The following is a 27,029-nucleotide window of genomic DNA, read 5'->3' as shown; positions in this document are numbered from 1 at the left end:
TCAAGAATATCATTTTAATCATAAAGCAATCATCTTTCAAATTTAAAAAAAAAATGCACAAAATATTTGGAACCATTCCTTGCCTTTTAAAATTTTTCCCGAAAACTGAATGTGCACAGTGGTATTTGAGGCATCATCTCGGGTCTGTATGTTGGGCTAGGAATTATAATTTAAACAAAACAAAAAATTATTAGTTTCTTACTTGGTCGTGAATTGTGACACGTCTTACCTTCAAAAACATCTGCGTCAAGGTACACTTGACCCTCCCACCTGAATTTATATGGATTGTCAAATGTAGTTTATCATCACTCAATCTTTCCTTCTATTCCTATCCTTCCAAACGTGCCTCAGCAGCAATTTAAATAAGTGCATGCAGGGGCACCTTGTCTCTGCGTTACAGAGTGCAAGGGGCTAATACTCATTCTTAATTATCGAAATAGACTTTTGTGTTATAGTGAGCATCTTTCTTTAAGCATCTGCTCATGTTTTTCAATATTTCTCTTAAGCTCTTCCATGATTCAAACAAATATGTGACCATTTATTATGCTGTTCCTTATAAACATTCAATATCTCCTGATAGCCCTATTTGGTATGGGGCCCACAAACTTTTTGGGTTGAATTGCATGAATGGTTTTTAGACAATATTTGTAGAGTGAATGTTTTTCCAGTTAACTGAACTCTGCCCCCTGCTTTACCTGTTACTTAGTGTAAGTGTTGTTCCTTTTGACACTCCATAAATTGTTACACTCAGTTATGTATGAGACGGCCGGAGTGGCCGAGCGGTTCTAGGCGCTACAGTCTGGACCCGTGCAACCGCTACGGTTGCAGGTTCAAATCCTGCCTCGGGCATGGATGTGTGTGATGTCCTAAGGTTAGTTAGGTTTAAGTAGTTCCAAGTTCTAGGGGACCGATGACCTCGGCAGTTAAGTCCCAGCTCAGAGCCATTTGAACCATTCAGTTATGTATGTAAATTGACTGATCCCAGTTGTGACGTATTGATAGTGAAGTTATAAGATATGTTTTTGAATTTTGTGATGCACACAATTTTACGTATCAAAAAATTAAAACAAGTTGGCAATCTTAGTAAAATATGGCTTGATATTTGTGCAGGTTTATGCTAATAACATGTCAATATAAATAAGAGCATTATATACAAAAAGTCTAAGTTTATTATTAATACTGTGTATAAGGCCATTAATATAGGCCTACATGATAAAACAGTTCCATTACAGTGTTAATATTTATTATTTTTAATAACATAGCCCTAGTCAGTTACTGACATTTTTCTGGTGCATCAGTTGTGCATTTAAATGAAAAAAATGCGTGTTGTTTTTAACTGGTTAAAAATGTGTAAGCGGAGAGTCATTGACAATAAAAAAACTACTTTGGAGTTCAAATACTTAAGGATAGCTGGTGCCCTTCCCCTAAGTCTATCATGAATTCTTTAGTATTGTCATTCATCATTAAATCCATAGTCATGTTCATACACACACAAAAAAGATCCACAATACTGTGGTGAGGCGTCATTGTATGTAAGAGCTCAAATTTGATTTGTAATGTATCCTTAACAATATTTGTTTTCTTGTGCTTCTTGTAAAGCAAATTTTAGAAATTTAGTTGTTTTCTCAGTAGGCACATTGGCTTACATTACCGTATCCTGTTCCACTCAATAGAAATATCTACAGACTAGTACTTGCAGAATATGTACTGACAAAAACAGTTTCTTAGGAACACCATTACTGTTGAGTATCTCACTTCTGACAGCTTCTCTCTAGTCTTGTGCATCACCTTGTCCATTCAACCTAATCATTGGCATCATGTGAAATGTTTGTTTAATTGTCACTTTTTAACACATTACTACACTGTTGATTTGCTCCAAGTGAGACTTTTACTTATTAACAGTTCCAAGTGAGATTAATAATGCTCCATGTGCTCAGCATTTTTTTGGACAGTATCTTGTTGCCCGTCAAAAACTGGTAACATGCTTCCATGTCTCATGATTGACGTAAATATGCTTAGCACCTTCATGGGTGGTTTGTTGTTGCCCATCTAAGCTTGGTACACTGCTAACATATTTCATAATAGACATAAATAGGAGCAAGTTTATTGCAGAACCTAACCACTTCACCAACCCCTTAGACAATATTTTAATTCCACCACCAACACAGGTAAATAAAGGAAACAAACCATCACCGCCTTATCATCAAAGAAATTTATTTAAAACGACTAGTTTCAGCACAGCACTTAACCATCTTTAGGTCCACTACAAACCAAAACAGTTCTTTCATTCCTTGGGCCACATATCGTAGAACCCACTTAATTACTACAAGTCATGGATTGCATATATCAGGAGTATATACCCTACACCCGTGACCACTCCTGATGTATGCAATCCCCAACAGCTAGTACGATGCATGTGCAAAGCCTCTCTCCAGCAGTGAGCTTCGCATGCCTCTCATCGCAGGGCGTGTGAGGTTGGAAGCACATTCAAGTCTCGCCTGCAAATGTTCTGTGGCATCAGTGGACATACAGTGGTAGGATAGGGGTAGTAGTGTTACTTGGACATTGCGGCTGTTAGTTGTGTTATTGTCTAGTTCTTGTGTAAGTTTGGTGTACTGAGAATGGTATTACTTCAGAGAGAGTTTTTAGTGGATGAGATTTTCTGTGCAGGAGGAAACCTTATGGACTATGTAAGGCAACAGTTTGGATTCACATTTCAAGATGTCCACATCATGACACTGTACATGGTTTAATTCGCAAATTCCAGACAACAGATTCAATTTGCGATGGACCATTAACTGGTAGGCCTACAGTTTTAGAGAATGGAGGCTTGACCACATTTCAGATGGCAGAGTCCAACAAAATCGGTGAGGAGATTATGGCAGTAGGCTAAAGTCTCTTGTATGACAGCACATAAGGCTGTAACCAAAGAACTGGGGATGTACCCATATGAAATTATGCTGTGCAGCAGTTACTATGCATTGACAGTGTGGAATGAATTGAGTATCATGAATGGCTTCAGCAATTTGTCAACAGACATGGAGTTAAATGATGATTAAATCGACACCCTAGCTGCAAACAGGCATTGATATACATCATTGGGGACATGTTGAAAATGTGTGCCCTGACCAGGACTCGAACCCGGGATCTCCTGCTTACGTGGCAGATGCTCTATCCATCTGAGCCACCAAGGGCACAGAGGATAGTGCGCCTGCAGGGACTTACCCTTGCACGCTCCCATGAGACCCACATTCCCAACATGTCCACACTACTGCATTCATAGTGCACCTAATAGATGTTTGCCCGTGACACGTTACTCCCGGCAGATTAATCTTCCAAGTCCTGTACGATTTGGAGCATAGCGTGTGCGTTCGCACAAGGTGGTCAGTGACTGGGTTGCCATATTTTAACTAATTATATTAATGGCCATTGACCCTCTTGTACAAACGCACATGCTGTGCCCCAACTTGTACGGGACTTGCTAGATTAATCTGCCACGAGTATGAGTGTGATGGGCAAACATCTATTAGGTGCACTAGGAATGTAGTAGTGTGGACATGTTGGGAATGTGGGTCTCATGGGGAGTGTGCAAGGGGTAAGTCCCTGCAGGCACACTCTCCTCTGTGCCGTCGGTGGCTCAGATGGATAGAGCATCTGCCATGTAAGCAGGAGATCCCGGTTTCGAGTCCTGGTCGGATCACACATTTTCAACATGTCCCCAATGATATATATCAATGCCTGTTTGCAGCTAGGGTGTCAATTTAATTATAATTTCATTCTAGAGAAACTGCACGGTCATCAGTGGTATCCATTCTTTCGGAAACAGATTCTACCTTCATATATAGACATGGAGTTGGTGTTTCAGATCAAACATTTTTAACAGATCAAGCATCATTTCGCTGACAGGCATTCAAATATCTGATTTGATTAGTCAGAATATCCACATAGCTTAAGAGAAATACCATTGCATGAAGAGGAAATTGATGTATGTTTTTCCATAACACATGTGTGTATTACAGGGCTGATCTTTATCGATACTTCCGTCACTTCCAATATCTATTATTCCCAGATAATTTATCCATTTATTGCCCTGCTGAAACAAAAATGAGATCAATCATCTATTTTTGTACCAAGACAACATTACTGCTTGTATAGCACATCAGTTCGTACGACTTATAATGAAATCTCTGGAGACAGAGTAATTATGAAAAGTCTCTGGCCCCACACTCAGCAGATCTCTCCAATCGACCATTTACTTTGCAGTGCAATTAAAACATTTTTATTTCAAAATAACCCAAAGACAATAAATGAACAGAAGACCCCTGCACGTCCGGGGGTTAGAATAGGCCTGAGGTATTCCTGCCTATCATATGAGGCGACTAAAAGGAGTCACATGTTTCGGCCTTTATGTGATGGTCCCCTGTAGGGTTTGACCTCCATTCTTCAAAATTTTCCCAAAGAGCGAGCCAATTGGTGAAGGGCACCGTACATGGTGCATTGTGTCTATCGTGCATTGAGATCTTTAGCACACTTCCTTGTTGTCGCATTGCAATCCCACTCACTCTCCATCTCTTGGGTGAGGACACCTTCCTGGGTGCATTCTACACCATGCACTTTGCAGTGTCACTTTCTGTGCTGACGATGACCGTGGACTTCTTTGCACTTCATATCCAGCTCGGTAGTCAGTCCATTGGGGTGGGTCTGCCATGTACCCTGTTGGTTGTAGCCCCCCTGACAACACTGGAATTGCTCTGCTGGGACTCCCAGCAATGGCCATCCTGCCAGGTGGCCTTTGCTGCGGCTGTGTGGCACCCATGGGGAGGGCCCCTGGTCGGAGTGGGTGGCATCAGGGCGGATGACATGCCATGAAGCGTAGTACGTCATCTCTGGTGGTCCGCCACCAGCAGTCTCTAAGCGGGCAAAGTCTAACTTCAATGTTAAGAAATATGACCCCAAGTCATTCCCCTCCCTGGCCACACCATGGGAGGAACACAAGGCTAAGGATGGCAGTGAAGCTTATTCACCCCGGTACCTCGTATGTAGGAGAGTTGATGGGGAATCTTTTATGTCCATGAAGCCACAGTTTTTTATGGAACATTTGGAGGACACATTTGGGGAGATGGAGGGCTTGTCCAAAATGCGCTCTGGGTCAGTTTTGATAAAAACAGCATCCTCTGCCCAGTCACGGGCATTACTCGCATGTGGCAAGTTGGGGGATGTTTCTGTTACCATCATGCCTCATAAGAGCTTAAGTATTGTCCAGGGTATTATATTCCACAGGGACCTTCTTTTGCAGTCTGATGGCAAGCTGTGCACCAGTTGATCACCAAACTGCAGGATTTTACAGAGAGAGAGGAAAATCATGGAATATAAGACCCTGAACCGACTGATCTACACCCAGATTAAGAGGAAATTTGAGCATCTACATCCTGTGGCTACTACCTCATAGGCCGCTGCTATGAGAACAGTTGCCGCCCCATCCGTTCTTCAAATTCCTGTTGCTCCTCAGAACTGGCTGGGAGACTACACCTGTTCCCTTGATGGTGGGAGGCACCACCTACTGCAGGAGCAACAACCCCCCTACCCTCCTCCCCCTCCTCCCAACCATCGGGGACACCAGTCCCCCACTTCTGATCCAGAAAAGCATAAGTCTGGCATCCACTGAGGACCTGGATCTCTCCGGACCCTCAGACACAATGGATATAGACTGCTTAACAAAAAGTTGGTGGCTGCAGGTGACTCTGAGGCATAAACTGCCTCATTGAAGGATCCATATATTCCATGCCTTCCCAGTCTCACGCTCATCCTCAGTACCGGAGACTGAGCCAGTGAAGTCCTCCCAGCCAGGGAATCCCAAGGAGCAGCGAGAGAAATCCAAAAAGAAAACCCCTAAAACCAAGGAACTTGCGGTGGCACCCACACCACCGCTACCTACTAGCTCTGCGTCGGAGGGTTGGGTGGAGATTTTGGCGTCCACTGAGGATCTAGATCTCGCCAGACCATCAGAAACAATGGATATAGACTGATCAGGCAATAAATCGGTGGCAGCAGGTGACTCTGAGGCGTAAACTGCCTCATTGAATGTTCCATGCCTTCCCAGTCTCACAATATCATTCTCCAGTGGAATGCCCCTTGAAACCCCTCTGGAAGCTGTGGCTGTCAGAATACGGACGATGTAGGAAATAACTGTCTGCAATGTATATCTTCCTCCAGACGGTGCAGTACCCCTGAATGTATTAGCTGCACTGATTGATCAACTCCCTAAACCTTTCCTACTCTTGGGAGATTTTAATGCCCATAATCCCTTGTGGGGTGACACTGTGCTTACTGGCAGAGTCAGAGATGTCGAAACTTTACTGTCTCAGTTCCACCTCTGCCTCTTAAATACTGGGGCTGCCACACATTTCAGTGTGGCTTGAGGTAGTTATTTGGCAGTTGATTTATAAATTTGCAGCCCAGGACTTCCCACCCATTCTGCTCCTCGGTGACACCAATGCCCATCAGCCTCTTTGGGGCTCGCCTGTTGCCTGCCCGAGAGGTTTTCTTTTGGCAGATCTTCTTAATCATCTTAATCTTGTGTGCCTCAACACCAGCGGAGTCACGTTTCTCTGTGATTACATGCACACACATTCCCATTTAGACCTCTCGATCTGCTCTGCCCAGCTCGCTCGACGTCTCGAGTGGTATGCTCTTTCCTATACTTGCTCGAGTGACCACTTCCCTTGTGTGACTCGCCTGTACAATCACACCCTGCCACAAAGATCCGCTTAATGGAAATTCTCTCTTGCGGACTGGAGGCTATATTCCTCCTTGGCAGTCTTTGACGAACGGCCATTTCCCAGCTGTAATGATAGGTCGAGCACCTCATGGATATTATTTTCTCGGCTGCCGAATCCTCTATCCTCGTACTACTACTTCTCCTCATCAGGTCCCGGTCCCTTGGTGAACTGTGCAGTCCAGCAATGTGATTTGTCCCCGACGATTTGCGCTTTGTCTCTTGCACCATCATCCTATTGTTAACGAACTGCATCCGCTACAAGCAACTATGTGCGCAGTGCTATCGCACTATTAAGGAAAGCAAGCAAAGCTCGTTCAACAGTTTTGCTCCATCCTCTCTTGTTTGGGGTGGTATGTGCCGGCTTTCCGGGACTATCACCCACTCCCCAATCCCTGGTCTGACTCTGGTGGGAAACATCATTGTCGACCCTGTCGATGTTTCCAACACTTTGGGCCGGTTCTCTGTGGATGTTTCAGGCTCCACCCGCTACCATCCTGCCTTCCTTCCTCAGAAACAGGTGGAGGAGGCTCGTGCAATCTCTTTTCTCTCTTTGAACCGAGAATGCTACAATACTCCCTTTACTATGAGGGAGCTCGACCGTGCTCTCTCCTCATCCAGGTTTTCTGCTCCTGAGCCCGATACAATCCATGTTTTCATGCTGCAGAATCTTCCTCCTATAGGAAAACGCTTTCTCCTCGATACCTACAACCGTACTTGGACTGACGGTGTATTTCCCTTGCTTTGGCATGAAGCTACTATTGTTCCCCTACCTAAGCCTGGTAAAGATAAATCTCTTCCTTCCAGCTATCATACAATTTCCGTTACTGACAGCATTTGTAAGGTGATGGAATGTGTGATCAGTGGTCGATTAGTGTGGTGGCTGGAGTCACACCATCTTCTCACTAATGCTCAGTGTGGGTTCCTAAAGCACTGCTCAGTGGTTGATCATCTCATCACCCTGTCGAAGTTCATCATGAATAATTTTCTGCAGAAGCAACAAACAGTGGCCATATTCTTTGATTTGGAGAAAGCCTATGATACCTGTTGGCGGACAGCATTCTACGTACTATTCACACATGGGGCCTTTGCGGTCATCTTCCCACTTTCATCCGGGAATTTTTAACAGACCGAGTTTTCTGGGTACATGTGGGTTCCTCCTTATCCCACACCTTTTCACAGAACGGGGTGCCTCAGGGCTCCATACTGAGTGTCGTCCTCTTCGCCATAGCCATCAGCCCAATTCTGGACTGCCTTCCAGCTGGCATTTCCAGCTCTCTTTTCATTGACAACTTTGCTATTTATTGCAGCGGACATGTCTCCTGCAATGCTGTCTTCAGCCTTGTCTGAACCGTCTCTATTTGTGGAGTGTCACAAATGGTTTCCACTTTTCTGCTACCAAATCCGTTTACGTCAACTTCTGGCGGTACAAGGCGTTTCTTCCACCGTCCTTGCGACTGGGTTAAAATGCTCTCCTGTTCATGGATGCAACGAAGCTTGTAGGGCTTACATTCAATAGGAAACTCAGTTGATCTCCCCACGTGTCTTACCTGGCTGCACGCTGCACCCGGTCCCTCAGTGTCCTTCGTGTGTTGAGTGGTACCTCTTGGGGAGCTGTCCTCTGTCTATATTGATCTCTTGTCCACTCCCAGTTGGATTATGAATGCATTGTCTGCTCCTCTGCACATCCATCTATCTTATGCTGTCTAAATGCAATACAGCATTTGGGGATCCGTCTCGCCACTGGTGCCTTCTATACTAGCCCAGTTGAGAGTCTCTACGCAGAAGCCAGTGAACTATGCTATTGTACTGGCGCGACATCCTACTCAGTAGGTATGCGTGTCGGCTTTCTTCCATGCCAGACCACCCAACCTTTGACCCTATTTTTTACACTCTTGACTGCCAATACAAGGTGTATGTTTCTTCTCTGCGGCTTCCAGGTGTCCGCTTTCGTCACCTGCTTCAGCAGCTGTAGTTTACACTTCCTGACACTTTCCGAATGGGTGAGAGCCCTTCACTACCTTGGCTTCAGGCACAGGTTTGTGTTCATTTTGACCTCAGCTCGTTTTCGAAGAATTCGACTCCCGAGCTGACCCATCGCTGCAAATTTCTCGAACTTCGCCCACAACTTGCCGATAGCATATTTTTGTACACTGATGGTTCCAGGTCCGCCCACATTGTTGGCTGTGCTTATATCGTCGGGGATGATAGGTTTCAATACCAGCTTCTCGACCAGTGCACAATTTTTACCGCAGAGCTTTTTGCCCTCTATCAGGTTGTTCACTACATCTGGAGGCACCAGCTCACTCACTGTGTAATGTGTACTGACTCCCTCAGTGCCCTTCAGAGTCCGGATGATCCAGATCCAATCCACCCCCTCGTTCGACGGATCCAGGACAGCCTCCATTTGTTCTTGGAAGGGGAGCCTAAGTGATGATCATGTGGGTTGGTGGCCATGTTGGTGTGCCTGGAATGATGCTGCTGTTGCTGCAGCGAAGGCCACAGTCCATCTTGGTCGGCCCGCCTCATACTCTGTTCCCTCGCAAGATATTCGTACTTTTCTCTGTCGGTGTATCACATCACTTTGGCATGACCATTGGTGCTCCCTTCATGGGAACAAACTCAGAGAAGTCAAACCTCTCGCAACAGCCTCGTCGACTTCCTCCCGGCCGTCTCACCGTGAGGAAGTAATGTTAGCTCAGTTGCGAATAGAGCACTGCCGCTTTAGTCACTGCCACTTGTTGAGTGGTGACCTTGCACCCAACTGTCCTTTCTGTAGCCAGCCATTAACAGTCATACATTTCCTGATACCCTGCCCCTATTTTAGCCACTTCTGAGTCAGGGTCAGGCTGTCGCCCACTTTGCCAGACATTTTAGTGGTTGATGTGTGAACTGTGGCTCGCATTTTAAGTTTTTTAAAAAGCACTAATATGACAAAAGAGATTTGATTTCTACCTGGCGACTCTGGTATCTTGTTGACATCGTTTAGATACTCTTCCATAACATCCGGACATTTTAGATTTGTTTTTTCTTCCTTTCTGTATTGGACCTCGCAACGGTATTTACCCTTGCAATCCCAGCATTCTACGGTTCTATACTGGGTGCTTATGACCTTAGATGTTGTGCGCACGAAAATAAAATTAAAAAAACATAAAATAAAAATAAATACTTCTCCCATCTATCCACTGGAGGGCACATGACAACCTGTGGCAATGATCACTTCCCCATCTTCCTGTCACTGCCCTGGCATCAGGCCCATGAACGCCTGCCCAGATGGGCTTTAAACAAGGCAGACTGGCCGACTTTCACTTCTGATGTCACTGTTGACTCTCCCCACATTGTAACATCGATGTGATGGTTGAACAGGTGACTACCACAATCGTTTCTGTGGCAGAAAATGCGATCCCTCGCTCTCTAGGGTGCCCCCAGCAAAAGACAGTGCCTTGGTGGTCGCTGGAAGTCGCTGAGGCAATTACAGAGTGTCAGCGAGCTTTATAGCGACATAAGTGGCACCCTTCCCTAGAATAACTGATAGCCTTTAATCAGCTCTGTGCCCATGTATGCAAGCTTATAAATCGATGGAAACAGGAGGGTTGGGAGAGGTACGTGTCGACCATTGGGTGCCATACAACACATTCTCAAGTCTGGACAAAGATCAGATGTCTTTTTGGGTACCAGACCCCAACAGGTATCCCTGGCTTTACCATCAATGGTGTTCTATGTACCGACGCAAACATGATTGCCGAGTGCTTTGCCTGAGCACTGTGCTCGAGCCTCTGTATCGCACACTTAAACGGCGGATAGAAAGGAAAGTACTCTCATTCACTACACGACACAGTTAATCCCATAATGCCCCATTTACGGAGTGGGATCTATTCAGTGCACATGCACATTGCCCCGACACAGCTCCTGGGCTGGATCGGATCCACAATCAGATGAGTAAACATCTCTTGTCTGACTACAAGCGCCATCTCCTCGTCATGTTCAACCGGATCTGTTGTGATGGCGTATTTCCATCACAATGACAGAGAGCAGCATCGTTCCGGTGCTTAAAACCGGTAAAAACCCACTTCATGTGTATAGCTATAAGTCCATCAGAGCCACCAACATTCTTCGTAAGCTTGTGGAACATATGGTGTGTCGGCAGTTGGGTTAGTTCCTGGAGTCATGTGGCGTACTGGCTCCATGTCAGGGCGGCTTCCGCTAGGGGCACTGTACCACTGATAATCATGTGTCCCTTGAGTCTGCCATCCGAACAGCCTTTTCCTGACGCCAAAACCTTGTTGCTGTCTCTTTTTATCTACGTAAATCGTGGGAAGGTACTGCTCATACGCGAATTCAGCTCTGCACATGTGCACGAGCCCGCTGCCAACTGCTCATTCTAACCTGTTGGTTGGCTTCACCTATGTCCACAGAGGCCATTTTGAACAGCATTCCTTGTCTGATGGCTCTAGTGTATTCACTGCAGAGCTGGTGGCCATCTGTCGTGCAGTTCAGTATATCTGTTCATACCTTCGGGAATCGTTTCTTCTGTGTACTGACTCCTTGAGCAACCTATAAGCTATTGACCAATGCTACCCTCACCATCCCTTGGTAGCATCCATCCAGGAGTCCATCTATGCTTTGGACTGGTCCCGTCATGCAGTGGTGTTTGTGTGGACTCCAGGACACATCGGCATTCCAGACAATGAACTTGCCGATAGGCTGGCCAAACAGGCTACGTGGAAAACGCCTCTTCATTCTGACTTACGCCATAGGGTTTTTTGGCTGTGGAGGCAGAATGGCATAACAGTACACACAACAAACAACGTGTCATTAAGGAGACTGCAGATGTGTGGAAGTCTTCCATGCGAAACTCTCAGAGGGAATCAGTTGTCGTCTGCCGGCTCCGCATTGGCCACACTTTGGCAACCCACAGTTACCTCCTGCGCCGTGAAAACCTGCCTGAGTGTTGGTGCGGCGCCCAGTTGACAGTGGCTCATATTCTTGGGCACTGTGTCACTTTGACTGCCCAGTGACGAAATCTTGGGTTACTGGAGTCATTGCCACTAATTTTATCTGACAACGCCTCATCAGCTGATTTAGTTTTACGTTTTATTCGTGAGGATGGGTTTTATCATTTGGTCTAAGTTTTAGTGCACGTCCTTTGTCCCTCTGTGTTCTCCGCCCTATTGCTTCTGGGGTGGAGGTTTTAATGTGGTGCAGAGTGGCTGGCTTCTTTTTCTTCTCATGATCAGCCAGCCATGGTAATCTGCTTTGTTGTTTTAATGTCTTCATCCCGTTTCTGCGGTTTTCTTGTCCCCTTTTGTCCATTTACATGTTTGTTGCCCTTCATCGTTCTTGTGATTTTTTCCTTTCTCTCCGTTTTGAGTTGTTAGTCTCGTTTGTTCTATTCTCACACTTGTGGCATTGTTTTATTTGGAACAAGGGACTGATGACCCCTGTTGTAATCCAACCAATGAACAGACTATCAGCATTCGATTACTTCTGAAACATTGGTAAAGGTGTTCACAAATAAATGTAGATGTGTTGAACTAGGCCTTCAAGAAAGAGAAAAATATTTCCAACACGTACTGTGGTATCGATGAGGACACTATATTTAATTGTAATTAATATAATTGTTTTAATTGTAATAATGTTGAATCCCATCTCTCAAAATAACTACAGCCAGTAGCAGTGAATTGTGGCCCCTTCGTTATACAGTGATATGAATGTGCTGCCAACCTTACACGCCCTGCAAGGTGAGACATGAGGAGTTCGTCACTGCAGAGACACTTTGTGGATGCATTGTATTACATGAGTTCTACGATACATAGGCCGAGGAATGAAAGTACTCTTTTGGTTTATAGTGGTCTCGAAGATGTCGTAAGTGTTGTGCTGAAACTAAATCATTTGAAATAATTTTTTTATGTAGCCCTGGTGGTTTGTTTTCTTTATTTATATCATCAGCCGCTAAGCCTTATTTGTGAGAACGGTAGACTTCTGAAAGATGTACTAACACAGGTATGTTAAAAGAAGCGTCTGCTGTGAAGTACCTGTGTCATGTACAGTTTGTATAGTGTATTTTATAATAGATAGAAGTTTTTAGGAGTATAAAAGTTTCTAAGAAATAAAAACAAATTATGTAGTCTAAAAATTATGTGAAATGTAATAGCAGTCATGGAGGCATCTGTTCCATCACTCACATTGGGTGCCTGCAATCCTTTCAGCACCACTGTATTTGAACTCCTGGTGTAGGAGCTGAACCTCCAGTGCAGACTTAGTTCTTTCCATTTTCCACAGCTCCCTTTGTGTTTTTATGTTGGTTTCATATTTAGCATGTTTCAGCTCACCTTCTTTTCTTGTTTTAATTCACTTTGTGTCATTGTTAATTTAAGGTTTTTATCCCTTTTTTTACCTGTCCCTTCTTTCCACTGAACCTCTTTAAAATTGTCTTCACTTTTTACGTAGTGAAGTGGTACAGTGGTTAAGTCAGCTGACTAGGCATTCAAGGGATGGGTATTCAAATCCCCATCCAGCCTTACAGATTTAGTTTTTCCATGACTTCCTTTTAAAGGATGCAACAAATTTCCTTCCCTATCCAAGCTTGTGCCCCATCTCTGATCATCTTGTTGTCATTGAGACATTAAACATGAGTCTTCTATAAGAATTATGATCCCAGTATTGACATAATTCAAGAATATAGTATGCACCAGATGCCATAGGAGGGAGTATGTTCATTGCAGTTTACAAAAATATTGTCTCTATAGAGTTCAAAATTGAATGTGATCGTGAAGTTACCTGGTTACTTACAATAGGTCTAGGTGAAACCAGGTTAATTGTTGGAAGTTTTTACCAGACACCTGATTCTGCTGTGACAGTTCTAGAGACATTCAAAGTAAGTCTATGGTCAGTAGCATGCAAACACTCAGATCATGCTAAACTAGTTGGAGGCACCTTTAACCTACCAAGTATAGTCTGGGACGTCTATGAATTAATTGCAGGAGGCACAGACACACAGTCTTACGAAGTACTTTTAAATACAGTTTTCCAAAAACTGTCTTAAGCAGCTAGTTTGAAAGCCCACACCCAACGGAAATATCTTATACCTTGTAGCTATAAACAGGCCGGACTTTATAGACTGCATCAATGTAGCTATGGGAATTAGTGATCATGATATCGTAGCAACAATGGTTACTAAAGTTAATCGATCATTCAAGAGACGTAGGAGGAGTGTTTCTGCCGGAAAGAGCAGATAAGCACCTCACTGACACACTGAACTGACATCAGTTAGTTCTGGCATGATGGACGTAGAGAAGTAATGGGCGAAGTGTGAAAAAAATTGTAAATGATCCTCTGGAGAAGTATATGCCCAGTTAGTGGGTTAAGGGCAGAAAAGCCCCTCTGTGGTTTAAGAGTGAAATTCAGAAATTATTCAGGTAGGGAATGAAGACAGGCAAAGGCTAATAGATACTCATGTGTCTGTGCAAAGATCGATGTGTGAAGAATACAACTACTGCCACCATCATGCCTTAGCAAAAGATCTGGCCAAGAACATGTGAAAATTCTGGCTCTGTGTAAAATTGCTAAGTCAGTCCAAGGCTTCCATCCATTCACTTATTGACCAGTCTGTTACGGCAGTAGAAGATAGCAAAACAAAAGCCAAATTTTAAATTTCGCATTTGAGAAGTTGGTCATGCAGGAGAATCATACACACGTAATGTCGTTTGACAATCGTGCAGAGTCCCATCTGGACAACATAGTAATTAGTGTCCCTTTCATAGAGAAATAACTGAAAGAGTTGAAGTCAAATATGTTGCTAGGTCCAGATGGAATCCCAATTCAGTTTTACAAAGAACACTCTACAGCATTAGTCCCTTACTTAGCTTGCGTTTATTGCTATTCTCTCGCAATGTCTGCAATATCAGTTTACTGCAGAATTCTCAATCACATACTGTGTTCAAATATAATAAATTTCCTAGAGGCTGAAAAGCTTATGTCCACAAATCAGCATGGTTTTAGAAACCATCGGTAATGCAAAACTCGCATTGCCCTTTTCTCATATGATATACTACAAACTATCAATGAAGTGCAACGGGCAGATTCCATATGTGTAGATTTCCAAAAAAAACATTTGTTACACTGCCCCACTGTAGTGTGTTAATGAAGGTACAAGCATATGGAATAGGTTCCCAGATCAGATGTGTGAATGGCTCAGAGACTTCTTAAGTAACCCCCAATATGTTGTCCTCATTGACTGGCAAGTGTCATCAGAGACATAAATGTCAGGAGAGCTCCAGAGAAGTGTGATAGGACTACTGTTATTTTCTGTATACATAAGTGATAAGGTGGACAGGACAGGCAGCAACTTGTGGTTGTTTGCTGATGATGCTGTGGTGTACAGGAAGGTGTCAAAGTTGAGTGGTTGAAGGAGGATACAAGATGACTTGGACAAAATTTATAGTTGATATGATGAATGGCAGCAATCTCTAAATGGAGATGAGTAGAAAAAACAAATCTGTAATGTTAAGATAGAGCATTGGTAGTGTCCTGCTTGACACAGACACATCATTTAAGTATCTGTGTGTAATATTTGCAAAGAGATACGAAATGGAATGAGCGTGTAAGGGTTGTAATAGGGAAGACAAATGATCAATTTCAGTTTATTTGGTGAATTTGGGGAAAGTGTGATTCACCTGTAAGGGATACGGCATGTAGTATGCTAGTGTGACCTAGTCTTCAATACTTCTAGAGTGTTAACAGATGAGCATCAGGTCACATTAAAGGAATACATCAAAGCAATCCAGAGGGGAGCTGCTAGATTTGTTACCAGTAGGTTCGAGCGACATGCAGGTATTATGGAGGTGCTCGGAGAAATCAAATGGGAGTCTCTGGATGGAAGGCGATATTCTTTTCGATAAACAGTATTGAGAAAATTTAGAGAACCGACATTTGTAGCTGACTGCAGAGCAGCTCTAGTGTTGACAGCATACATTTCATGTAAGGACCATGAAAATAAGATAGGAGAAATTAGAGTTTCTTTGGAAGTGTATAAATAGTAATTTTTGCCTCGCTCTATTTGAGAGTGGAAGAGAAAAGGAAATGAGAAGTAGTGGTACAAGGTACCCTCCATTACTCGCTGTACGATGGCTCATGGAGTATATATACAGATGTAGATGGAAAAAAAACTACTCAATGACAATAAAAGTTTTTAGAATTTACCACATGCTTTCACTATGTGTAAAGAAAAGTGTTTTACATGTTGAGTTAATGTTGTCAATGGCAGATTCCATCTCAAATTAGAAGTGATTGAACCAGTCACAAAGCAGGTTTTGAATGTTGTCATGATGATACTAACCCACTTCCTTTGTTGTCTCAGTTGGATGAATTTTATCTTTACCATCTCCAAATTTAAGTCTTAGCTGCTACATTTCTTATTGGCATATTCACGTAAATTATGTTCCATTAAGTGGCTCTTCTCATTACTGTCTACGATGGAATTCCTTTTGAATTAGTAATATTTTAATAGTAAATGTTTCTTTGTCCGTATAATTATTTTGGTTTTAACTGTGAGTGATAGGCGAGACTTTACTTCACTGGCTCCCCTCTTTTGTCATGTATATAAATTGAAAGAAGGAAGGAAACAAAAAGCAACTCAGATACTTTAAATTACTCTGGCCTGATATTTTAGAAGAAAGTGTACATGTATTTCTGGAATGTCTAGTGATACATACAGTATTGTTCTAGAATGGACTCAGATTTAATACTTGAACAATAAATCTTGGCAAACAAAATATCATTTTTTGACTACATTATTTACTTTCATCCAAAGTATAAGTAATATTCTAGACACGTATGTTAACGTCCCTTAAAATAATATCTAGTTTCAAAATGATGATGATGATGATGATGATGATTCACCTCTTTCCATACCTTTCAGTTGTTGTCTGACTAGAGTGATTAATGCACTAAGGTGACAGAAGTCATGGGATACTTCCTAATATTGTGTTGTCCCCCCTCTTGTCGAGTGTAGTGCGTCAACTCGATGGGGGCATGGGCTCAGCAAGTCATTGGAAGCCTCCTGCAGAAATATTGAACCTTGCTGGCTCAATAGCTATCAATGATTGCGAAAGTGTTGCCAGTGCAGGATTTTGTGTATGAACTGAACTGACCCCTTGAATGTGTCTCACAAATTTTCAAAGGGATTCATGTTGGCAATCTGGATGTTCAAATTATTCAATCAAATTGTCTAGAATGTTCATCAAACCTGTTGTGGCCCAGTGACATGGCATGTTGTCCTCGATAAAAATTCCATCACTGTTTGGTAACATGACGACAGTGAACGACTGCAAATGGTCTCCAAGCAGCCGAACACCCAAAGGACCCAGTCCATTCCACGTAAACATAGCCCACACCATTATGAAACCACCACCAGCTTGCACTTGCACAGTGCCTTGTTGACAACTTGTGTCCGTGGCTTTGTGGGGTCTACGCCTTAGTCAAACACTACCAACTGAAATCAGGATTCATCTGATCAGGCCACAGTTTTCCAGTCTTCGATGATCCGACCGATATGGTCATGAGTCCAGGAGAGGTACTGCAGGCAAAGTAGTGGTACTAGAAAAGGTGTTCGCTTTGGTCGTTTGCTGCCATAGCCCATTAATGCAACATTTCACTGTTCTGTGTGAACATATGTATTCGCCATATGTCACACATTGATTTCGGCAGTTATTTCAGACAGTGTTGCTTGTCTGTTAGCACTGAAAACTCTACGCAAATGCCGATGCTCGGTTGTTAAATGAAGGCTGTCCTTGGTGAGAGATAATGTCTGAAATTTGGTATTCTCAACATGCTCTTGACACTGTAGACATTGGAATACTGAATTCATTTTTGAAATGGAATATCCTTTCATTTCCTCTCGTAAAGACGTTTTCCACAAAGGTATCACAGTGTACCATTCACTGAAACACAATGTTATTAATTACATAACACAACATTGACTTTTGAGTCCAGGATCACAAACTCATCATATTGCTGGAGTTGTCAGAAAACAATTGATAACCAAGTAAAAACATAACACAAAATTGACTTTGATTCTCCTGTACCATTGCCCAGAAGTAGAACATTCAGAAGTGCTCAAAGTGGTGACCCTGGACACCAATACACTGGTGCACTCGTTGAATGAAAGAATTATTTCCTGCTTCCAGTGTTGCCTGCTGAAGAGAATTACAAGTAAGCACGATACATTCTTGTGTGTCCTCTGGAGTTGTTGGAATGTCGCAATAGACAATGTCTTTAATGCATCCCCTAAGAAAAAAGTACAGAGGATTTAAGTCAGGAGACCTAGCTGGCCAAGTAACTGTTTCTCCTCGACCAATCCATCTGGCAGGATACTTTCGGTTCAGAACACGACGTGCGCACAAGGCATTAGGTGCTGGACATCCATCATGTTGATACCACACAAGCATTCTGGTTCTTAGCGGCACTTCATCCAGAAGCAGAGGAAGAATTCATCTGAGGAAGTTGACGTATGCTGTGCCGTTTAGACTACCATTGATGAAATACAGGCCAATAATTGTAGTACCAAGCATGCCACACCAAACATTAACTCCCCATTGACGCTGATGTTTCACCTGTCTAAGCCATCATGGGTTGTCGCTGGACCAATAATGCATGTTCATTGTATTTACCTGTCTTTTGTTTTAGAAGAAACATTCATCGGTAAATAGAACATTGGAGAAGTAGTTTGGGTTGACGAGGATTTGCTGCTGTGCCCACTGACAGAACTGTACACGATTCTGGAAATCATTCCCATGCAATTCTTGATGTAGGTGTATGTGGTAAAGATAAAACCGGTGACGTGTAAGTACATGAGCACACTGGTTTTAGGAATTCCAATCTCACGTTTCAGCTATTGTGTGCTCTCATGTGGATACATAGCAACGGAAGCGAGAACAGTAACTTTGGCAGCTTCGTCTGCGCATGTGCTACGACGATTGCTTTTTTGTGGCTTGAAACTTCCGGTTTCCTGAAGCATCACAACAAGATGAGAAAACATCTATCGGGGAAAGTGGGTTCTTGTCAGAATATCGCTCTCTGTACAGTTGCGCTGTCTGCATAGCATATCGCCTACCTTCAACAACAACAATAAAAGAAACATTATGTCGATTCAGTTTGTAGGAAGGACAGCCTTTACTGTATGCCTACTCTACACAACAGTGTTTAAAAGGACTAAACTACTGTACTAAATGGACTCGTACATAAGAAAACATTATTGCAATTACTGCTCTGCTAACTTACATTCCCCATATATGAGTAGCATTTCTACTTTCTCTTCATTGTCATGCATTCTACTCGCACAACTCTTCAGCTGACGATGGTTGTCGGAATGATGGGTGTGCATTCTACTTATGTTTACATTTGTCCTAAGTAACTTCAGCATGTGGATGTGTTTCACTACTCTGAGTACCTGCACTAAGCGCTGGGAGTGTCAATTTTTATGTTGTGTTATGTAATTAATAATGTTGTGTTTCAGTGAATGGTACACTGTGATACATTTTTGAATAGGTCTTTAGGAGAGGAAATGAACTGCTGAACAAAAAAATACAGGGTGCCGTCATACCGCTGTTCGTATCTTTGTAATTAAAAGCTACAACGAAAGCAATCATGCTTATTTATGTCCCCCTGATGGCTAAAGAACATTTGCTTGAAACATTTTGTAATATGCATCTGAGACCAAGCCATGCACAAGATACAACCACTTTTTGGATGACCCAAACTTTACAAAAACTTTTATGTACCTTTGCATGTATATATTCACATACATGTCACTGACATTTTGAGAAAAAAGTGTGTATTAAAAAAGCTCCACATAGTTGTCATTTATAAAACAGAAAGCTCCCCGATGGGTTGTCAAATGAATAAAAGGTAAAAGAGCAACAGTACAGTTAAAACTATATGCCATGTCAACGATCTCACCTGGATGAAACTGAGGCACTGCAGTACTCTTGTGACTTGTTTTGAGATACATTGCCAATAGAAATGGATATGAGTCATCCTTAATAGATGAATCATATAAAACAGTTAAAAGGAATAAGATTAAAAATTAAGCACATTTGGTGGTTGAAATAAAGTACATACCAATGACCTACCAAAAAACCATCTCAGACAAGATTGAAAGAAGTCTTCAGAAAACAAATATTGAAGTGGCCTTTACTACTGCTAATAAGTTACAATTTAAACTTCGCCATGATGTTGGATTATGCCAAGATGAATAAGCAAATCAGGTGCGTACAGATTACATTTGGGCGGTGTTACAGCTTCTGTGTAAGTCAGATCAGTAGATCCTTTTTTGCAGGATTTCGTGAACATACAGGTAATCGTAATAAAACAGCTTTTGGTGAGCATTTAAAACTTTCCAACTGTGCAGTCCATGACATTGGACACAGCATGAAAATATTACGTAAAGGTAAAAAATCTTAATATACTCAAAAGTTTGCAAATATGCATAGTCAATGCATTTTGAGTGATCACTTACAAGCAGGAGACCACAATTTCTTTAATATTTGTACCTTTGCATGTGTATATTCACATACATGTGTCACCGATCACTCAACTCCTTGCTGTTCCTTCACAGCACCTATATCCAATCTTCTATCAGACTCCCCACTTTACTTCCCCAACTACCAACTACCATCCTCTACTGCCCCCACTCCCATTTTTTTGTTTTTTCACCCCCTCCCCAAACTTCCACCCCCCCTTTTCCTCCCTCCTTCCCCCATCCTCCCCTTCCCTCCTCTCCTTCCCTCCTCTCCAAAATAGGTTCATTAGAAAATCAACATTACCCTATACACCACAGTATGTGATCTATGTCACAATTTTGAGTATTGTTGTTATGAATTGGCACCTGTGAGCTTGCTATATATATCTTTAACTGTATCTTGCTCATGATCCAACTTTTCCTCCTGTTTCACAGTACCTCATATACCACCCTTCAGTGCTTCCAGAACTTTTCTTCTAGATGTTTACAGAGATAATCATCCTGGATGTAAAACATTTATCAGAATGAAATTCAAGTTTCAGCAATGACCTCAGTGCAGGATGATATGGTACATTGGAATTTACTACTATAATATGACATACAAACTATAACCCTTGGCTGTACCATAGGACTTTTTGTATGGTTTTTGTCTACTCCCCACACACCACTTTAAATTACTTTGTACCAGCTCTGAGCATACAGATATACAATGCTACTTTTTTATCCCACTTTTAAGCGGTATTACTGAAACGTGCCACTCCTTTAATCAGAAATGGCCTCCTCCCACAGGACTGCTTGTGAAGTGGTGTTCCCACTACACCAACAATAATAGTGTTACCTTGCTTATTTTAGTATAGATAGTGTGGTCATTTTAATATAATCTGTCCTTAGTTAAATATAGTTGGTGAAGACCTGTTAACATGTGTGTACTTATCTTCAGTTATATTGTGTTATTCCTATGTATAGATTCCCCCCCCCCCCCCAGCGGGCTCGCTACTCTTTGGCGAGTTCGTGCTTGGCTACCACAGGGCCGCAGCCTTTGCAGCATCTTTTTCCTTCCATGCTGCGTGTATTTGTTTCCCTTCTCCACTCGTTCCTCCACTTTGGCGTTTGATGTTCCTCTTTTTCTTCTTCCTCCCTGTGCGCTCCTGAAGGCTGGCCCACTCATCTTGACATGTAACAGGTGACTGGTTAACGCATAATTCCCAGCCCCGGGTTGACAGGTAGGGTTCGCACGTACCCCCTAGTATTGGCCAGGACCAAGGAGGGGTGATTACCTGAGCTGCAACCTTCCCAAATTGCTGGTTGGTCCCTCTGTCAGATGTTTAGGAGGTGTGAGCTGAGGTGTGAACACTCACCTATGGCGGTTGCACCCCCTTGTGAAGGGGCTCCCCACTGGAAGAAGCGTGCCATCAGAGACACTGGAAATCGTGGGATTTTCTGGCAATGAGTCAATAATCTTCCCAATCAACATCTACGAAACGAAAACTGAATGAGGCTAACGATTCCAAGACCCTTCTTGCTGCACCACAGTTCCTTGTGATCTTATGTACTGCAGACTGTCAGTCCGTCGCCATGGCAAACCAGTTTATTATTCAGAAAGATGTTGATGCAATTGCTGGCCCTGTGAAATTGTGCTCTCGTTTATGGAATGACACTTTGCTTTTCGAGACTACTCCTGATTCTCAAGCACAGAAACTGCTTGCTGCCTCGCTTCTCCACAGCTACCCTGTTTGTGTTGAGGCCCATAGAACTTTGAATTCTTCCCGTGGTGTAATTTACACCAGGCTGCTCGACAGTCTAACCTAGGCCGAAATCCAGTCTTATCTCTTTGATCAGGGTGTCATTGCCATCCATCGTTTTAGCAAATGAAGCGTGTGCTGTCAACCTCGTTTTACTTTTTATCCACCAAAGAAATATGGCGAAGGCCATTTATTTTTAGTTTTGGACCTCCATTTCTGTATGGTGGTTTTTATGTATATATATATATATATAGCCCTTTCCCCACCTGTCTGTTTTTAGCTGTCTTCTGTTACGTCAACTGGGACTGACATATAGTCATTTTTGAACTCTTAACTCCTCTCTGTCTTCATGTTCTATAGTTTTGACTTAGGTGCATAGGACCCCAGTTGCTTTTTGTGCCCTAAAGCAAAACAAAACCAAACCCATGTATAGATATTTAATGTTGCTGCTGTATACATGGTTTCAGATGTACTAAATAGGTCTCCCCCCCCCCCCCCCCCCCACCCCCACACCACCCATTTGCTGTGACCACATGTTTATATTATTATATGATTGCATGATTCCCCTTTGTTTACAGTGCTACATTATTGCATGCTATTGGTAATACCAAAAATTTATACTTTTTCCTTAAGCATCCCTATTTGTTGTTTGTCCAGTCACCATATTATGTTTCTTGGATAGTTTTATAAAAAAGGAAAAAAAATAGCGTGTGTATATTGTGTCTTCTGTTTACCATTGTCCATGCAGTACTGTCACTGGTTCATCAAAATATGCTCATTGCTAACATTTCTCAGACCTGTCCACAGACAACAGAACTCTAATTCTGCATAACTATCATGCTGCTCTTATGATTATGTTAGTTTATGCACACTATGGCATTAGTATATTAATATCTCCTTTTCAGCACCATATTTTAACTGTTGATCTTTACAAACATACCTATTCTTGTCATGGTAAATAACTTTTAACAATGTACCACCCCACTCCCCCTTTTCTTCCTCCCACTCATCCTCTTTGTGCCCCTATCCCTGTACATTTACCTAACTCTGTAGGTTCCTTCCCTTTCCACCACCCCCCTTCCCTCACTGCCTCTTCTCCCTCTTCCCCCCTCCCCCCTTTCCCCTCCCCCTCCTCCTATACTCCCCTACCCCACAGCCCCCCTTTCTCATGCCCCCTATCCTCCCACCCCCTCTCCTGCCATGTCCGCCCCTCTAGTTTTTGGATCTATTGTTCTATAGCATGTACAATAATTTTTTGTATGACAGGGCTTGGATGGATTGGTGGGTATAGGATATGAACTGGAGCATCTCATGTATAGTGGGTGTGATCATTGGCTGTTGTAGCACATAATGACAATACTACTGCCATCTGCATATATGCATATTGCTGTCCCATGACTTTTGTCACCTCAGTGAAATCAGATTATATGCTCTGTATTCTGACTTTGGTCCTCACTTTTGTAAAAAACAAAATTTGAATATTCATACGATGATAAGGTTACTGGTAAAATGTTTATGTAACACATGATCTTTCTCAATCATACAGCATTGTGAAAATATCATTTTTCCCAGCTAAAAAGCTCTGGGAGCTGATTGCACCATGCTGTAAAAGAATGAGCTCTGTCGAAGACTTTCTGAATGATGTGGAACCAAACCTGGAGTATAACGTTGTGCCTATAACGGACCCGTATGGCCCCACAAGGACAGATCCAACATTACAGGTATTAAATTGATGTAATAGATGAAAAATACAATTTATCTCTAGTTATTATTTATCAGGACTAATATCAGTGTCATTTTATTTAAAATACATATAAAAAGTATACAGAGGAATATGGTGTATCTTAATTACATCTTGTTTGTTTTCCTCTTTGTTGGAAAAATTCACATTTAAGTCATAAGGTCTTGTCTTTTCTTAAAAAAAAAAAAATAAAACTGAACAAAATACACAAAATCTGAAACTTCTGTTCGTCAACATAAACTTTCTGAAGGTATACATTTGTCGCAATGTTGATATCCTTTGATTAAAAAGAAATGTTTATAGAGTTGATATTTAATTGTTGTGAATAACAAAAAATTAGTGGGAGTGAGGTAATTGGTTGATACCTAGTTAGTAAGGTGAGTGATGACTGTAAGAAAGCAAATCGAATTTGTTTTGTGGAGAAACTCTCGAACTAAGAATGCTGTATGGACAGGGGCATTACCTTTAAAAAAAAAAAGATAACATTTTCAAGTTAATTAATGAAACGTCTTTTTAAATTGTAACAACACCATGGGACCCTTTGGAACACAAGAAGTTGATATTAAACTGCGGCTGTATCAAAATTTACCCACTGACATCTTTCGTGTTTTGGTGGTAACCTGAAATTCAGAGATTCTGATAGGTGATTGCACCTAGATGCCTGTAAATATAGGTCTGTATGTGTCGGCTTACGGTAAACAGAATACCCCAGTGATCCACCCACTTTCCGGCTGATGAAGGTGTCAAGAAATGGCAGACAGCTGCCCTTCTCCACTTCCATTCCAAATTTGATATTTTCACATATATAGTTCATATGCTGCAAAAATCATAACAGTTCTTCTGCACTGTGGGGACACAAACTTTGGGTGTCCTTCGAACGTTGGTGCACTGGTCAGATGTTGAGTCTGATGGAGACAGCCTTGCTAAGGAGCTGGAACACCTACAATCTTTGTTCTAAAATAATGGATATTCTTCACATCAGATCACCACAGCTTTAAGGAAAGAGGAACATGATCACCAGTAAGATTAAGAGAAGAGGGAGCCATTCATGTCCAGGGCATTTGTCACGTATGTTGGCAATATTTTGTTGAAATTCCCTCCAGGAGCCCACAGGTCTTTTGTTGGTCCATGTGGTGCATACAGGGTTCCAAGATATTGCAGCCTTCCTTCTCTCCCGGGCTGCATTCCCTTTCCCTTATCCACTCCTTCTCATCCTAGTTCCCCCCTCCCCCTCCCCCCCCATTTCTGCCACTGTATTTTCCTTTATGACACCCCAGCTATTCCCTTGGTTTCACTATTCCTTTTTGGTCTTGTTGCATGTCTCCAGGTGCGCACACACACACACACACACACACACACACACACACACACACACACAGAGAGAGAGAGAGAGAGAGAGAGAGAGAGAGAGAGAGAGAGAGAGAGAGAGAGAGGGGGGGGGGGGCTTTTTCTGGTGCTCATTGGGGTTTGACCTCCCTTTCTAAATTATTTTTCTGTAGTGTGAGCCATTTGAGGAAGAACTCCCTCCCTAGTATCTGGCATGGGTTCCTCGCCCCTATCCCACATGTAGCCTGTCCCTGTGGTGGGGCTGTTATGTACCCATCTGGCTGAGCCCCCTGACAACAAAGGATCAACACTTCTTATACCTGAGCTGTAATCGCTTGATATATGCCTAGGAATGGTTGCCCATCCTTTTGGGACATTAGAACTCTCAACTACAATGCCAGGCGGCCCTTTCCACGTCTGGGTGGCGCCTACAGGCTACCCCCCCCCCCCCCCCCCCTAGTCAGAATGGGTGTTACCAGTGCAGAAACATTGCACATGAAGCATGCTAAGCTTCATACTTCTGGTAGATCTTCCACAGCCGTCTCTCCATAAAGAAACTGTTCTCCCTCTACTCTTACTTTTGCTTCCTTAGCTTTTCCCTACCTGGTCACCGCCAGGGAGGAGGGCCAGGCACACCGGCTTCAGGCGAAATCCTTTCCCTGGCTTTTGGTTTCTTCCAGGAAAAACAGTGAGACTTTCACCACTACCAAACTGCTATTTTTTGTAGAACATAAGAAGATAAGTTTGGTGAAGTGGACTCCCTTAGTAAGATGCAATCTGCTTCCTTACTGATTAAAACCTCTTCTGCCAGTCAGCTGACTTCCCTTTGCACTTGCAAATGCCTAGGAGATGCCCCAGTGAGCAATACTCCTCACCAGTCCTTAAACATGACCCAAGGCGATTATTTTCCACAGGGACCTCCTCCTTCAATCTGATGAGGAACTTGGGACTAATCTGGAATTATACGGCATTGATTTCATCAGGCAATTCCAGAAGGGTCCTAAGGACAATCACGTTGATATTTCATCCTGGCTTTTCAGAGGGATACCCTGCTGAAAAAAGTCAAATTTATGGTTTACCATTGCAATATGGAGCCTTATGTCCCGCCTCCCATGCATTTTGTCTCAGTTTTGGTCACATATGTTACGACATGAGGCAAATGCTATTTGTGGTGACTGTGATCACCCTGTCCAACTAACAACTCTCTGACCAAGTGCATGAATTGCTCCAGTCCTCATTCTCCTCGCTTACTGAATTGCGTGATGTATAAAAAGGAAATTGGAAAACTTCTCTCCCGGGAATTACATTCTCCCTGGATAAATCTGGGAAATCTTAGGCAATTTCATAAATTATCAGGCAATTCTGCATTTTTAACCTAGCATTGAAACTGAATTTTGTTGAGTTTTATAAATCACAGATTGTAAAATACTTAGTATCTCAAAGTTTGTTGATTATTTTATGTTTAAAAACTGCTGTTTAACTACTGCTTATGGCTGGTATATAGCTCAGCTGAGAGGAAAGAAAAGTCATTAGTGTGGTGTCCTGTGCTGCCCCCCACCCCACTGACCATCAATTTAACAGAAGCAGGAGCTTCCTCATATAATCTTCCCTCTCACACACGGAATTTTCAGGTTTTTTTTTTTTTTCCAAGTTGGAGTGGTCGCCCTGATTTCGGAACTCAAAACTCTCTACTGTCTATCCTAGTTTGAGACTCAAAAGAAATTCAACTATATCCAGTCAGTACCTTGTTGCATCCTTTCTTCCTCTTCCTCCTCCTGCCTCCTACTTCCTTCCTCCTTACCTCTGTCCATCCTGTCCTCCTTTCTTTGCCTCCTTCCTGGTGGTCTCCATTCCCTCCATTCATAGAACCACTCTTTCGCCTCAGCCAGAGTCTTCTTTGGCACCCAGCAGGGATGGGGCTCCCTC

General features: G+C 42.7%; 1 protein-coding gene and 1 non-coding gene across 2 annotated transcripts in view; one reads left to right on the top strand and one right to left on the bottom strand.

Moving 5' to 3' along the window:
- LOC126175704 (bifunctional coenzyme A synthase) overlaps window positions 1–27,029 on the top strand; it is a 121,815-nt gene that overhangs the window by 1,802 nt on the left and 92,984 nt on the right. Inside the window, exon 2 of the mRNA XM_049922639.1 lies at window positions 23,609–23,757. Coding sequence (XP_049778596.1) covers window positions 23,609–23,757 — 149 coding nt within the window. The remainder of the gene's footprint in view (window positions 1–23,608; window positions 23,758–27,029) is intronic.
- Trnat-cgu (transfer RNA threonine (anticodon CGU)) lies at window positions 3,121–3,195 on the bottom strand. Its single transcript has one exon. It is a non-coding gene; the product is annotated as a tRNA-Thr (tRNA).

The sequence above is a fragment of the Schistocerca cancellata genome, chromosome 3 (genome assembly GCF_023864275.1).
Source record: "Schistocerca cancellata isolate TAMUIC-IGC-003103 chromosome 3, iqSchCanc2.1, whole genome shotgun sequence".
NCBI lineage: Eukaryota > Metazoa > Arthropoda > Insecta > Orthoptera > Acrididae > Schistocerca > Schistocerca cancellata.
Note: the sequence above shows the minus strand (reverse complement) of the source record. Positions and strands in the feature narration are given on the sequence as shown.